Source organism: Ictidomys tridecemlineatus, chromosome 4 (assembly GCF_052094955.1).
Source record: "Ictidomys tridecemlineatus isolate mIctTri1 chromosome 4, mIctTri1.hap1, whole genome shotgun sequence".
In the NCBI taxonomy this organism is placed as follows: Eukaryota; Metazoa; Chordata; class Mammalia; order Rodentia; family Sciuridae; genus Ictidomys; species Ictidomys tridecemlineatus.
Genome location: NC_135480.1, coordinates 7684523 through 7698885, shown reverse-complemented (window position 1 = coordinate 7698885; position 14363 = coordinate 7684523). Strand labels below are relative to the sequence as shown.

The 14363-nt window shown below is 54.6% G+C and overlaps 2 protein-coding genes across 4 annotated transcripts; one reads left to right on the top strand and one right to left on the bottom strand.

Annotated features, from left to right (window-relative positions):
- The first annotated feature begins 298 nt into the window (after positions 1-298).
- Positions 299-3102, top strand: Sac3d1 (SAC3 domain containing 1). Of its 3 annotated transcripts, none has more exons than XM_005333463.5 (3): positions 299-457; positions 658-1238; positions 2481-3102. In XM_005333463.5, the coding sequence occupies exons 2-3, from the start codon at positions 665-667 to the stop codon at positions 2972-2974; spliced, it is 1068 nt and encodes a 355-aa protein (XP_005333520.2). In that variant the 5' UTR covers positions 299-457; positions 658-664; the 3' UTR covers positions 2975-3102. The 3 variants fall into 3 exon arrangements, with proteins under 3 accessions (XP_005333520.2, XP_021587468.2, XP_077901760.1); XM_078045634.1 differs by having other exon boundaries at positions 319-336; XM_021731793.3 differs by having other exon boundaries at positions 301-1238.
- On the bottom strand, positions 2598-14039 carry Naaladl1 (N-acetylated alpha-linked acidic dipeptidase like 1). The gene is made up of 18 exons (XM_005333462.5): positions 13835-14039; positions 13579-13751; positions 13380-13501; positions 12935-13057; positions 10022-10305; positions 9819-9923; positions 9087-9172; positions 8806-8925; positions 6181-6266; positions 6046-6109; positions 5882-5949; positions 5597-5688; positions 5425-5515; positions 4635-4716; positions 4380-4553; positions 4217-4304; positions 4040-4132; positions 2598-3741 (listed from the first exon to the last, which is right to left on the bottom strand). The coding sequence occupies exons 1-18, from the start codon at positions 14032-14034 to the stop codon at positions 3555-3557; spliced, it is 2238 nt and encodes a 745-aa protein (XP_005333519.2). The 5' UTR covers positions 14035-14039; the 3' UTR covers positions 2598-3554.
- Between the last annotated feature and the right edge of the window lie 324 nt (positions 14040-14363).

Below are 14363 nucleotides of genomic sequence, written 5' to 3'. Positions count from 1 at the left end.
CATCCTCGGACCGCTGCACCTATCCCAAGACATTTTCTACTTGACTCTATGCAAAAAAAAAAAAAATAATAATAATAATAGAATAGAGTATCTCCAGGGAAACAGTAGAGAAAGAGGTCGATAGAGCCAGTTTATTGAGTGAAAAGGAAGAGGAACGGAAACCGAGACCAGGACGCTAATTTTGGGACCGCCTTAACCTGCGGTTTAGTGGAATAAATCCCAGCGAGACCTAGGAGGCGTGGCCCCGCGGTGCCACGCCCCTCCCCGCCGGCTATTGGTTACGGGAAGGACTACAAACCGGTGCATCATGGGAGCGCCCGGCCTGCGATCTTTAAGGTAGAGGAGGCCGAGCGCCGCGCGTGGTGGGGGACGTTACTGGAGCCGGAGTTGGCGAAATAGTGCTGGTATCGCCGGACTAAAACGCAGTGCATCTAGGGAGCACGACTCTAGGGATCCGGTGAGAGGGCGGTGGTGGCCGGCCGGGACGGCGGGGACGTCGAAGACCCGGGCGGGGAGGCGGGGCGGGCCCAGCGAGGCCCGGCCCCGCCCCGCCTCGGCGGAGCCTCCCCGGGCCTCCGCGGGCAGTGGCGTGCCCTCCCACACGATGGGGAGAACGGCCGCTGTCCCCGGGATTCTCAGCGCCCCCCATCCCCGCAGCCCACCCATGCCCGGCAGCAAGCTGCCTGTGGGTATTTGCGCAGACATGTGCCCGGCCGCCGAACGTGCCCAGCGCGAAAGGGAGCGCCGCCTTCATCGCTTCGAGGTGGATAGGGGGTGGACAGGGGACCCGCCCCGCGCCGACCCGCAGCGCACGGTAAAGGAGTACAATCGACCCGCTGCCGGCAAGCTCCGCCCCCCGCCGAGCCAGCTGCGTCCGCCCTCGGTGCTGCTGGCCACCGTGCGCTACCTGGCCAGCGAGGTGGCCGAGAGCCCCAACGCGCCCCTCGCGGAAGTGGCCAGCTTCGTGGCTGACCGCTTGCGCGCGGTGCGGCTAGATCTGGTTCTACAGAGCGCGGGTGACGCCGAGACGGCGGTGGTACTAGAGGCTGCACTGGCCACGCTGTTGGCCGTAGTGGCTCGACTCCAGCCGGTTGAGACGCGTGGGCCGGTGGACCCCGTGCTGCTGCAGACCCAGGTACAGGAGAGCTTCGGCTCTCTGCGGCGCTGCTACGCGCAGAGCCCAGGGCCGCACCCACGCCAGGCCGCCTTCCAAGGACTCTTTCTGCTCTATAACTTGGGTGAGTCGGCATCCCAGCCTTACTGGCATGGAGCCAGGGACCCCTCCATGAGGACAGTGGAGGCAAAGAAAAGAAGTTTAAAATCTCACCGTTAGAGGCTGGGGTCGCATGCTTAGCATACTCGAGGCCCTAGATTCCATTCCCAAAAGTAGCAAAGAAGGAAAACATCAGTTTCCTTCCAGAAACATCAGTGCACAACCCCCAACATCAGATCCCAGACTCAACCTTCCTATTTCAGAGTTCAGTTGTAATCCCAGCGACTCAGAAAGCTGAGGCAGGAGGGTCGAAAGTTAGAGACCAGCCTCAGCAATTTAGCAAGGCCCTTAGCAACTTATTGAGACCCTGTTTCAAAAAGAGCAGAGAATGTGGCTCAGTGGTTAAACGCCTGTGGGTTCAATGCCCCCACTAATAAATAAATAAATAAATGATAAACTAAAATGGAAGGCACAGGGTTGGGAGAGTTGGCCTTGATAGTGATTTTCAAACATTTTAAATCTCCCTTCCCTAACAGTGTTGCAGAGATCACACGTGCCCAGGAACACATCTGACAGAAGTTTCAAGACTAGATCCTTTATATGGGTGGTGCATTTTAACAAATTCAATTGAAATGAAATACTCTTGACTTCACAGCTCACTAATGAGTCAGAAGCCTCAGTTACAAAAGGTGCCCAAGTTCCCAGTGTCCTGTGATTTTCTGAAAGAAAAGAAGCAAGATAGGGGCTCCTTGAAGAAATGGCCTTCCCAGGCAGATGAGGATGGTTTAGTAGATCAGGCTCCCAATCTGTGGGTACAGGGCAGCCAAGGCAGTGGGAAAATCAAGTGATAAAACTTCAATTTGGGTTAGGCCCTACCACATACTATCTCTAAGGCTTTCAGGCAAGCTGTTAATTTATTTGTTTCTTCATTCCCTATCATTCCCCAACACTGCCCACTTCTTCTCTATTGTAAGCACCTAGGCTGACGTTGACATTTGGATCAGGTAAAGGCCTGACTGCAGGATCTTATTGGGAAAGTGGGGCAAGGTGGGCTGTGCAGGCAAAGGGATATGGTCAAGTTGGGGTAAGCAGGATCAAGAACTGGAGTTGAGCTTCGTGGAGGGCCAGCCCTGTCTGGCCAGAAGAGTGAGCATAGCTGAGTCTTGGAGCTGGTGGGAGTGGAGATGGGTAGGGCCTAAGGGGATGGGACGGGAAGTGGGCCTGATCCTAGAAGACCAGGCCTCATCCCAGCCTCCCAACTTCTCAGGCTCTGTGGAGGCGCTATATGAAGTTCTGCAGCTGCCTGCTGCCCTTCGTGCCTGTCCGCCCCTGCGCACTGCTCTAGCCATCGACGCCGCCTTCCGGGAGGGCAATGCAGCCCGTCTTTTCCGCCTACTTCGGACCCTGTCCTACCTGCAGAGCTGTGCAGTGCAGGGCCACGTGGGCCATGCCCGTCGTGCTGCCCTGGCCCGCCTCGCTCGCGCCCTTAGTACCCCCAAGGGACAGACTTTGCCTTTGGACTTCATGGTTCATCTGCTGGCCTTGGATGGACCTCACGAAGCACGGGACCTGTGTCAGGCCCATGGGCTACCCCTGGATGGAGAGGAGAGAGTAGTGTTCCTGAGGGGTTGCTATACTGAGAAAGGACTGCCACCTGTTGGTACCTGCAACGTGTTAGTGGGGAGTAAGCTCCGAGGGCGCACCCTGGAGGAGGTGGTCATGGCAGAGGAAGAGGATGAAGGTGTGTTCAGACCTTCCTAGGTCTGACATTAGGGGGACCTGGCATTAGGGGGATATATGCCAGCTTCCAGAGCTTCAGGACTGGGTCAGATCACTTAGGTTTCTTTTTTCATGATTCTTAGACCATAAAAGGAACTTTCTTTTTGGGACCAATGGCTGTACTTCATTTATTGGAGGGCACATAGAGAGGAGACTGTATGGGTGTGGCAGGAGAGGCAAAAAGACTGGGCAAGGCCCTGTCTACCTGGACCTGAGTGTGCCTACGAGTCCATGAGGGGTGGCCTTGCTGATCTCTGAGTTGGCCTCTAAGGTTGACATTGTGCATCCTGCACTCACCAACCCACCAATGCCATCACTTGTTGGGTTTTCATCCCCTAGCAGCCCTGCCAGCCATTCTGCCAGCCAGATCCAGGAGGAAGGAGATTGGGACTTGCCACTCCCCTCGGTGTTCCCACTGATGGAACTCCTAGCTGTTGCCTCAAGCTGGAGAGGGGACAGTGATTATACATACTCTGGGCCTTGGGGGAGACTGGAACACGCTCCAGGAAAATATGTGGGAGAAGGTTAGGATAAAGGGAGATCGGAGGAGTACAGGCTGGGGTCAGAGTTCAGCCACAGGTCTCAGGGTGGCTGTTGCACCCTCCAAAGCTGCCACCACGATGCTGAGCTGTCTCTGCACCTCAGCCCAAGCTTCAGATCCGGCGTCTGTGTCCTTGGCCCTGTAGCAGGCATTGGCCAGGCCAGGGAATGTGGCAACAGAGCTGGAGTGGGGTGCCCAGAGCACATGGCTGATGAGAAATGGGCAGGCTCAGAGTTAGTGAAAGGCCCAGACTGGAACTCGGCTGCTCTGCACAGCCAGGCACAAAAGCCCCGACACAACCCATCTGAAAGCTGCAATATACAGTTTCATGGTGGGAAGACTGTAGATTAGAGTCCTCGATGCGACTGATTTGCCTCCCCTCCCTGAGACTCACCTTCCCCCCTGCCTTGGACTAGATTGTGCTCCAAAGCAGCAAAGCTGCTATCTTCTTCCTCGGGCAGGTGGCCTTTGCCTGGCACCTGCGAGGAGCTTTGGGACAAGCTCACCTGTAGTAGCGTTCCTCCGGGAAGGCTCTGGAGTTCAGGAAGGCCCGCTCTAAGAGCATCAACTGGTCATTGAACATCCGGACCTGCAGGGGACTGGCAGAGGCAGGACCTGTGGCTCACCCTGCAGCCCGCAGCCTGGGTGCACCTTCCCAGCCACCTGCCCTCTCCCTTGCTCACTCAGGGCTGCCTTTCCTCTGTGCTGAAACATGTTGATCCAAGGCCGAAGCTGCTACTGCAAACTTCTCCACTGCCGTCACCAGAGGCCCTGTGGAGAATACCCAGTGGCTTAGCTTTGCAGGTGCAGAGTTCTCCATGCCTCAATGTCAGGGGGTGTCCATACCCAGGCTGATGTTGTGCTGCTGCAACAGGTTCCCAAGTTCCTGCTGGGCAGCCCGCAGGAAGCTGTGGAGGACCTCACTGTAGTCACTGACATTGAGGGGCAGGAATAAGCTGTCACTGAGCCGAAGAAGCACATTCCCAGCTGTCCGGGCCACAGCTTGGTGGCTGCTGAAGCCTACACAGAGAACAAGACCAGGCTATCTTCAGTTCAGTCTCCTGTGGGTGGTCTCAGGATGCTCCTTGCCCCACTCCTCACCAGGGTCCAGAAACTTTTCCATATAATCAAAGGTGTCGAAAGCTGTGTGGTAGGTGGGGTAGATCCGGGCTGAGGTCTTGCTCTGGGGGGACAAGGCAGAAGTGATGGGCTTAGGATAGGAGGTAGAAGGTACAGCAAGCCACAATGTGTGGGAATTGTCAGAGTTGAACCCTTGGCACCTCCATGAGATGGGTTCTACAATTCCCACTTTACAGAGAAGCAAACTGAGGCTCAGAGTGATGAACCTGCCAGACATCGCATGACTAATAGGAGGCAGAGCTGGCTTGGGTGCCAAATTCCAGTTTCACCTGAAGGAGCCTGGAGCCCTGGAGTCAGGGGGACTTAAATCCAAGCTCCACGTTCAGTACCAGTGTGGCCGTGAGATGGAGAAAAGCCTTTATGGGACATCAAACAGGGAGACAGGCTGGCCACTCAGCATCCTGCTTCTCACTGCAACCTCACTGGATGCAATGAGTCTTCCCTATTTCATAACATTTAATCAATATTGAGATAAACTCCTCACACATTTTAAGATCTCAAGGCTTTCTATAATTAATGTCATTGTACAACCGATTGGTTTTTTTTCTTCCCTCCTGAATAATGCATAACACAATGTTGCTTCTTAAAATCAGTAGTATCTTATATTTGACAAAGTAACAGATGAGTGTAAACAGACTCAGAGGTTAAGAAACTCAACATTAGGTAGCACAGCTACTTAGCGAAGGAGCCAGATACAGTGTCTGCACTAGAGATTTAGAATTAGAGCAAGGGACGTGGGGTGCCTGCTCACCCGGTCATAGGTGTAGGTCATGTCCACTGAGGAGATGCCCAGGAAGTGAATGAAGGGGGCGTAGTCGCTGCCAGCACCCAGTGCGCCCAGACTGCAGGAAAGAAGTGGGCTGGCTGGAGGGCAACGGGCTGACCCGCTGCGCTTGGTCCCCACCTACAGTCCCCGGTCTCACCTGGGAACCGTGCCATACACCGGGCTGCTGCGGTTGAAGTGGCGTTTCCAGTTGTCGTAGATACTGGGGCCGCTGGGGCCTGGAGAATCGATCTGGCCCAGAAGGGAATCTAGTCTTGGGCCGGGCACCCTCCCCAGCCCCAACAACCAGGCGGGCCGTCAGCAGGGTACCCTAGTCCCCACGGTCTCCCGACCACCTGCTGTCCATCAGGTCTGGCTCTGCCCACCTATACCGCCCCTCTCTACTCGGTCTACGCCCCACCCCGCCATGCCAAGTCCCCAGCACCTCCTTGGTGGCAGAGAAGACCACACTCTGGACAGGGGGTGTCCCCAGCACTCTAAGGGTAGCATTGGCTATGGGAGGAACAGAGAAAGACTACTCAGACTCCAGTCCCTTCCTTTACCTACCCATCCCCGTCAGGCCGGCGCCCTGCAGCGCCCACCCCGTACCCATCACCGCGACGTCCACGTTGATGTAGGCCACCGTGCGCTCCTGCAGCTTGCTGAAGAACTCCTGCGAAGGCGGGGGTCGACTTCGGTCCAGTGCCAGAAGCCCCTCTCCATCCCCTACTCTGTGGGGCTTACCTCTGTGAATTCCGTGGAGCCAATGAGCCCAAACTCCTCTGCCCCCCAGCTGGCAAACACGATTGATCTGCGGGGACGCCAGGTGCCTGAGGGTGGGGGCATAAAGGGTTGGAAGGCAACCAACCAGGATCCAAGGTGGCTTAGGGGAAAGGTTGGGGACGTGTGGGGGAGGGGAGAGCTAGAAGGGGGAAATTGGGGAGGGGGGAGTAGGTGACCGAGTGGCCTGACACCCTTCAGCCAGATCTTCAGGAGGCTCGATCCTTCTTCCAGTCTCCTCCTCTGTGACAACCCACCCCAACACCAGACTCCCCTGGTCAGGGGCTACTTTCTGCCAGGATGCCCCACCTCCCTTCCTCTCTGTTAGGGAGGGGAATGGGGGAGAACTGGCTGGCTCGACCCCCTCGGGCCTCGCCTCCAGGTGTCCCATGAAACATTTGCTGATAATCTCTGAAGCTACCCTCAAGGGCCTTCCCACTGAAACTGGTCTTCTTACAACTGTATCTTGCAGGAGATACTAGTTCTATCTCACGTTGAAGAAACTGAGCCACAAGGAAGTTAAACCACTTGCCTAGGGTCACACAGCTGGTAGGCACACAGCCAGGTTCAAATCTAGGAATGTGACTCCAGAGTCCTGGGGCTTATCCACTGCTCCAGTTGTCTCCCAGAGCATCCCACCAACGGACTTCCATCTGCAGCCTGTGCCCACCCTGCTCTTGCCAGTTTCCATCCATCTTTGCCAAGACCCTGGTGGGTTCCACTTGCCCTTCCACCGGCTCCAGACCCCCCTGCTTGCCTGCTGCCAGTGCTCCCAGTTTTGCTCCTACCCCTGGCTGCCACTCACTTCCTTTCATCACTCACTTTCTTGTTTTAAATGAAAACTTTTTTTTTTAAACCAGGAATTGAAGGGGGAGGGGGCTTAACTTCTGAGCCATACCCTCAGCCCTTTTATATATATTTTTTGAGACAGCATCTCACTAAGTTGCTCAGAGCCTTTCTAAGTTGCTGAGACTGGGTTTGAACTCACAATCCTCCTACCTCAGCCTCCTCAACCTGGGATACAGGCGTGCCCCCACCACACATGGCTTAAATTAAAACTTTTAAAGTATAACATACATGCTTGCAATCACAAATTCCCACATTCCTGCCCAAAATGCATAACCTGAATAGACTCAGACAACCCCAAATTGAGGGCCATATAACAAGACAATGCCCAGATCCAGAAAGGTGACTAGTACAGATGAAGGGAGCCTGGAAGACACACAATGTTTGATCCCCAATTGGATCTTGGACCAGAAAATTCTTTTGCTATAAAGGTCATTATTGGGACAAGTGACAAAACCGTTAATTTCCTGATTCCAATCTTTGTACTGTGGTTGTAAGAGAGAATATCCTGGGCTAGAGATATAGCTCACTAATAGACCCTGTCTCAAAATAAAAATATAAAGGGCTGGGGGTGTAGCTCAATGGTAAAGCACCCCTGGTTTCAATCCCCAGTATTTAAAAAAAAAAGTAAGAAGAAATTTTAGAAAATCAGTATGTGAGGAACAGGATTCACGCCTTCCCCTCGGATCTGCCTCGCCCTGCTTAGTGCTTCATCAGTGGTGCCTCTGTTGCTCAGGGTGAGCCTCCCCTTGTCCTCCCCTGTGCCCCCACCCTTGTCCAGCCTGAGGACAACAAGCCTCTGTCCCTCCTCCACAGTAGCACAGGATGGACATAACATGTGTACTCCAAATGCTGCTCTCCTGATTAAAATCACTCCCCAGCTTCCCACGACCCTTGGGCCAAACCAAGCTCCCCATCTGTGACCTGGCGCTGCCCACTGAGCCACCTTGTCCAGTCCCAATAGTCTCCTGTTGGGAGCTGCCACATAGAAGCTGAGCGCCCCCTACCTTTGAGCAATGGAAATGTGGAGGCTGGTTTCTGCTGCACAGAAGCAGGTGGGTCCCCATCTCTGCTCAGCAGAGGAGAGAAGCCTTGGGAGTGGGCGTTACCAGTGGGAGGACTGCCCCTTGTAACCTTACCCCTCTGCCTTATTTGGATGGAATGTTCTTTTGAACAGCCTCCCCCAATAAAACCAGGGTTCGAAGTATGCCCTCTCTTTCCAAGGGACTCCTAAGGTCCAGAGCCGTCCAGGGCTTTGGAAGGTATTTCTGTGTGCTTGCGTGCTTTCTTTGCCGTTTTCTTAAGTTATTGGTGCAGCCAGCTTTTGGGAACCTAGCACAGGTCCGCACCCCGTTTAGTTGGTGAGATCCTCCCCAGCTGCTGTGCCCTTGCCCTCCTCCTGGATCTGCCTCTCCTGCTCTGAAGGGCTTGAATCTACAGTGTCCCCTACAGAGAGACCTTTCCCACTCTTCATTGGTGGAACGAGGTCCAGTTCCAGCCAGGCAATGAGAAGGCTCTCGGAGTGAGAGCACACCAATGCCCGAGTCAGTGAACTGCACCCGGATCCTGGAGGCCAAGGCTGGTGCCCATGTGTCTCTGCCCCCAGGGCCCTAGTCCTGGCACAAATGGGCACTGGAAACAGAGAGGAGGTGGCACAGGATGGTACTAGCTCAGGAAGGAGTGGGCTGGAGGTGACCCCTCGGGCAGAGAGTCCTTGGATTGGGGGAAGGAGGGCCACCTCACCTTTCTTCAGCAGGGTCCCCAGCACTCGAGAGATCTCCAAGAGAACAGCGGTGCCACTGCTGGGGTCCACGGCCCCATGTACCCAGCTGTCCCGGTGGTTTCCATACAGCACATAGCGGTCTAGGGAGGAACAGTGTCAGAGAAGCAGAGAAGGGGGAGGGGTGGCGGGGTGTCCAGGCTGCGCTGAGGCCAGGTCAGGGCCAATGAGGCTGGAGTGGAGTGGCAGGGGCACCGGGGCAGGGCAGGGTCCTGGCGCCCAGGGAGCACGCTGAGGGGCTCACCAGGCTCCACGGCCCCACGGATGATCCCCAGGACGTTGGAGGAGTTCCTCAGTTCCAGGCGATTGTAGACACTCATTCTCACCTGGCTGGGGAGGGGACAGATGTGACAGGGGTCTCCACCCAGTCCATCATGTGCCCTGACCCAGTGCAGGAGAAACAGGTCCAGAGAGGGAAAGGAACATGGCAACATGGGACATGTCCCAAAGGACAAAAAGAGGCAGCAAGGCTGGGGCCAGTCCTTCTTGCTGAGCCCTCGAGGCCTTGCGTTCATTATTCACTCAGTCAGTACTTACTGAGCACTTGGTGTGTGCGCAGCACCTTACTAGGCTCTGCACAATGATCCGGACAGATGGGTCCTGGGGCCCTGGCTTTCACCGGGCCTCCCTCTCCTGAGCAAGACAGAACCCAGGAAGTGAACAACTAACTGTAGGTGGTGAGGGGCCTGGGAGAGGGAGTCCAGGTGCTGCAGGTGGCCCTGACTTGGGGGATCCATCCTTGGCATGTTCAAGAGAGAGTGGCTGCTGCGTGGGGGACGGGGGAGGGGCAGGGGACCCCGCAGGACCTCCCAGGTCATGCAGCTGTTCACAGCCTTCCCCTAAGGCAAGACAGATATTTAGGGGACAGGGAAGAGCTGAGAGAGAGAAGGAGGAGAAGGCCAGGTTAAGAGAAGAATAGCCAGGAAGAACAGAGATAGGGGAGAGAGGAGGAAGGAGGAGAAGGGCCTGACCTTACCTGCCATCAGAGAGGCTTCCAGAAGACCGGAAGCCGGGGCCCAGTCTGTACTCACAGCCCAGAGCTCCCTGCCAGGCAGATGGCGCCAAGGTTCCATTGAGGTTGCTGGGAAGAGCGAGAGAGGCCCTCCAGAGTGAATGTGGGTGTGGAATTGAGGGCTGCGTGCCACTGGGGGCGGGCAGGGAACCTGGGCACAGGCTCACCAGAGCAGGTCTTTGGCATCCTGGAAACCAATGGGCTGTGCAGGAATCGGGGGGAATCCAGAGGCGTTGCTATGGTCCACGCGGAAGGAAGAGTGATGGGCTGGAAGGTAGGGAGTCACAGGGTCTCCAAAATACTTATAATAGGATCCTCTTTCCACACCTGAGGGAGGCAGGCCCCAGGAGTTTGGGAAGGTCTGGCTTGGCAAACTCTGCCCGTCATTGACGTCCATGGGGTCTGTATACACCAGCACCCCGGCCACCCCATACTTGGCAGCATTCACAGCCTGCAGGAGGCAGAGGAAGTGTGTGTCAGGGAGGGATGAAGACAGGCACATCTTGCTCCTCTTTCTCCTCTGCCATGGAAGACAGGATGGATCTATCTTCCCACAGGCAAGATGATGTTTGTGCAAGACCTTTAAGGTGGTGCTACTTGCAGCAGTAAACGACTGTCTATTGGGCATAGCCAAGCTAATGCCTATCAGTGGAATTAGTTAAATAAATGGGGACATCCTGTGATGGAATACTATGCAGCTGTATAAAAGAACAAGATGTACTTCTACAACCATGTTCATAGCAGCATTATCCTCAATAGCCAAAAGGTGGAAGCAACCCCTGTCCATCAAGGGGTGAATGGATAGATTAAATGTGGTTTATAATGTGCAATGGATAGAATATTATTCCTACTTAAAAAGGAGGCAGACACAGTAGTGCACACCTATAATCCCAGCTACTTGGGAAGCAGGAGGATTTTAAGTTCAAAGCCAACCTGAGCAATTTAGTAAGATGCTGTCAAGAGAGTAAAAATGTTAAAAAGCTGGGGATGTAGTTCAGTGGTAGAGCATTTGCCTAGCATGTGTGAGGCCCTGCCTTCAATTCCCAGTACTGCAAAATAAATAATAAATAAATTAATTAATTAATTAATTAATTAAAAGGGAATAAAGTGCTGAGACCACATCAGCGAACCTTGAAGAGGTTCTGTTAAGTGAAATAAGCCAGACCAAAGGATAAATATTACTTGAGTCCCCTTATATGAGATGCCTAGAAGAGGCAGGATTGAGAGGCTGAAAGTAAAATCCAAGTTACAGGGGCGGAGTGTTGGGTGGGGAGGGGGTATTGTTAAGTTGAATTTCTATGTGAAATAATGGTAAGGTTCTGGAAATGGACAGTAGTGATCTTTAACATTGTAATGTTCTTTGTGTGTGTGGTCGGGGGAGGTCCTGGAGATGGAGCCCAGGCCCTTGAACAGACTAGGAAAGCGCTCTCTCACTGAGCTGCATCTCCAGACTTTTCATTGGTTTGCTTGTTTATTTATTTATTTATTAGCTGTAGATGGACACAATACCTTTTTTAAGCTTTTTATTATCATTTTTTTAATGTGGTGCTAATGTTTGAACCCAGTACCTCACATGTGCTAGGTGAGTGCTCTACCACTGAGCCACAATCCCAGTTCCTATGTATTTATTTTTATTTGAAACAAGGTCTTGCTAAGTTGCTGAGGCTGGCCTCCAACTCATGATCCTCCTATTTCAGTCTCCCGAGTTGCTGGGAAGACAAGCTTGTGCCACCTTACCTGGTTCTTTTTCTTTTCCTTGCTGTTCCATTTTTCTTCCCTCCCACTTTTCCTCTCCCCTTTTTTCTTATCATAGGCACTATTCAAAAATTATGATAAAATACACATATAATGAAATGTATTATCTTAACTGTTTCATTGTATGTTGGTATTAAATGTGTTTGTTGTGCAACTACCTTCACTATGGATCTCCAGAAGTCTTATCATCCATCGTCCTGCCAATCTGTCAATCTATGCCCTTTAAATCCTAACTCCCATTATCCCCTCTCATTCTATGCCTTTTTATATTTAAAAAAATTAAACCATAGGTACACAATATCTAGTTTAAAATTTTTTGAAGGCAGGGAAAACAGAGGATCATGAACTGAATCCGATTTCCATTCATATATGAGTTTGTTGGGATGAACCCAACTACTATGTATAACTATAAGGTTCTCATTATTTATTTATTTTTAATTTTTGGTAGTGCTGGGGATCAAACCCAAGGCCTTGCACATATCAGGCAAACATTCTGCCACTGAGCCTCATCCTCAGCCCCTGAGTCAAACATTTCAATTGAAAAGAATGACAAGGTCAGGCGCAGTGGCCCACACCTATAATCACAGCGGTTTGGGGGCTGAGGCAGGAGGATTAGGAGTTCAAAGCCAGCCTCAGCAAAAGCCAGGCACTAAGCGACTCATTGAGACCCGTCTCTAAATAAAATACAAAATAAGGCTGGGGATGTGGCTTTAAAGCCAGCCTAAGCAATTCACTGAGACCCTGTCTCTAAATAAAATATTTTTTTAAAAGGCTGGGAATGTGGCTCAGTGGTTAAGGGCCCCTGGGTTCAATTCCGGGAACCAAGGAAAAAAACGAAAGAGAGAAATGAGAGGGACTGGGGTGCAGCTCTGGGAGAGCGCGGGTGCTTCATGTGCCTGAGGCCAGTCCTTGAGGCTGCTGCCACGCCTCCCCGCTGCTGCCACGCCCCCCGCTTCTGCCACGCCTCCCCGCAGCTGCCACGCCTCCCCGCTGCTGCCACGCCCCCCCGCTGCTGCCACGCCTCCCCGCAGCTGCCACGCCTCCCCGCTGCTGCCACGCCTCCCCGCTGCTGCCACGCCCCCCGCTGCTGCCACGCCTCCCCGCTGCTGCCACGCCTCCTCGCAGCTGCCACGCCTCCCCGTTGCTGCCACGCCCCCCCCGCTGCTGCCACGCCTCCCCGCAGCTGCCACGCCTCCCCGCTGCTGCCACGCCTCCCCGCAGCTGCCACGCCTTCCCGCTGCTGCCAAGCGGCCCCTCTTTCCCGCTCTGTCCTCCGTCCACTCCGGCCCCTCCTCCCTCTGAGCCCTGCACAAGGCTGCTCTCACCTTGTCCCCACGCCCTGCACCCCCATAGCGGGTCAGGGCAATGGTGCCCTCGAGATTGATGCCCTGCTCCTGCAGCTCCTTGAAGTCCTCTTCCTTGCCCTGGTACGCATAGACGAGGAGGCCCTGGTGCCCAGAGGAGGTGACCCTTAGAGCCAGCTGAGCCCAGGGCAGGTGGGGAAAAGGGCAGGAAGGTGGGATAGCAGGGCGAAGGATTTAGACTGTCTCCCCACCTCACCCAGAAACATGTGCACCCCAAGGTCGGTCACCCTGAGTACCCTGAGTGGGTATGGCCTTGAGCAGGGGCTATGATGTTTGTTGAATGTCTAAGTGACAACGGAGGGGGTTGCTGAGCCCCTGGATCAGAGCAAGGAGAAGCCTGGGTGGGAACCAGGTGGGATGGGAACCAGGGGGAGCTGGGCGATGTCAGCCGGTATTCCAGTCCCACCTGCGGGGTTCCGGGGGGCGCGTAGGCTGCATAGGGTTGCACCACGTCAGGCCCCCCCTGCTCCCCAGTCACATTCTCCTCTTTCGGATGGTAGGTGTGGAGGATGTCCCCAGTGGGGCCCACTGTGGAGGGGAACAGAGTCAGGGCCGGGTGGCTCCTCTCACGCACCCGGGCATCCCACGCCTGGGCAGGATCTCACCGACTTCCACGAGGTTGGGCTGCTCCTGGCTGGGGAACGAGAGCAGCACCTCATACTCCGTCCTCTCTGCTGAGTCCAGGCCGGACTCTGAGTCCCTCCAGCGACTCAGCAGCAGTTGAACCAGGGCTTCATCACGAGGGCTGGAGGCCAGGTGCGGCTGCCTGGAGAGTTCCCTGCAGGTGGCAGAGGAAGGGACGGGCACAGTCAGGCAGGGGGCCTGCAGATCGAAGGAGGAGCGGGCAGATCTGCCTCTCACCAAAGGTTCTCACGGATCTTGCTGGCATCCAGCTGCCCCATGACAGCCTTCAGGAGCTCCAGGTCCAGGTCCTGGAGGACTGAGGTGCTGGGGGCTGGTGCATCCGCCCCTTTGGGGATGGCAAAGTGGCCCAGGATGACCCCCAGCCCCAAGAGGGCAGCAGCCCCCAACCCCAGCCCTAGCACCTTCACCCACTGCATCCTGTGGGACCTCAGCCAGCTGGGGTGGCCCTGGCGAGGGCCTCCTTATAGACGGGGTGTCAGGCCTAGTTAACCATTACCCCAGGGGTGGTGTTGCCCTTTTGACCCTGGATGGCCATGGAATAAGGGAACATCTCCCGGTGAGAATCAGGAGATGTCACATAGACCACATTCTGCATTGTTCATCTGGAAGGGACCTCTGAAGGCACCAAGGCAACATGGGGACACCAAAGGGCAGAGATGTAAAACAGACATTGGGCCAGGTCTAGGACTCAGAGCCCCTATGTCCAGAGCAGGTTCCTGCTGTGCCTCAGTCACTGCCTGTCTTC

Coding starts and splice junctions, on each gene's coding strand:
- Sac3d1 (XM_021731793.3), top strand. CDS start 605: ATGGGGAGAACGGCCGCTGTCCCCGGGATTCTCAGCGCCCCCCATCCC. Junction 1,239..2,480: donor CTTTCTGCTCTATAACTTGG/GTGAGTCGGCAT, acceptor CCAACTTCTCAG/GCTCTGTGGAGGCGCTATAT.
- Naaladl1 (XM_005333462.5), bottom strand. CDS start 14,034: ATGCAGTGGGTGAAGGTGCTAGGGCTGGGGTTGGGGGCTGCTGCCCTC. Junction 8,926..9,086: donor CCGTGGGGCCGTGGAGCCTG/GTGAGCCCCTCA, acceptor GTTCCTCCCTAG/ACCGCTATGTGCTGTATGGA. Junction 4,717..5,424: donor TGACCTACACCTATGACCGG/GTGAGCAGGCAC, acceptor TTGTCCCCCCAG/AGCAAGACCTCAGCCCGGAT.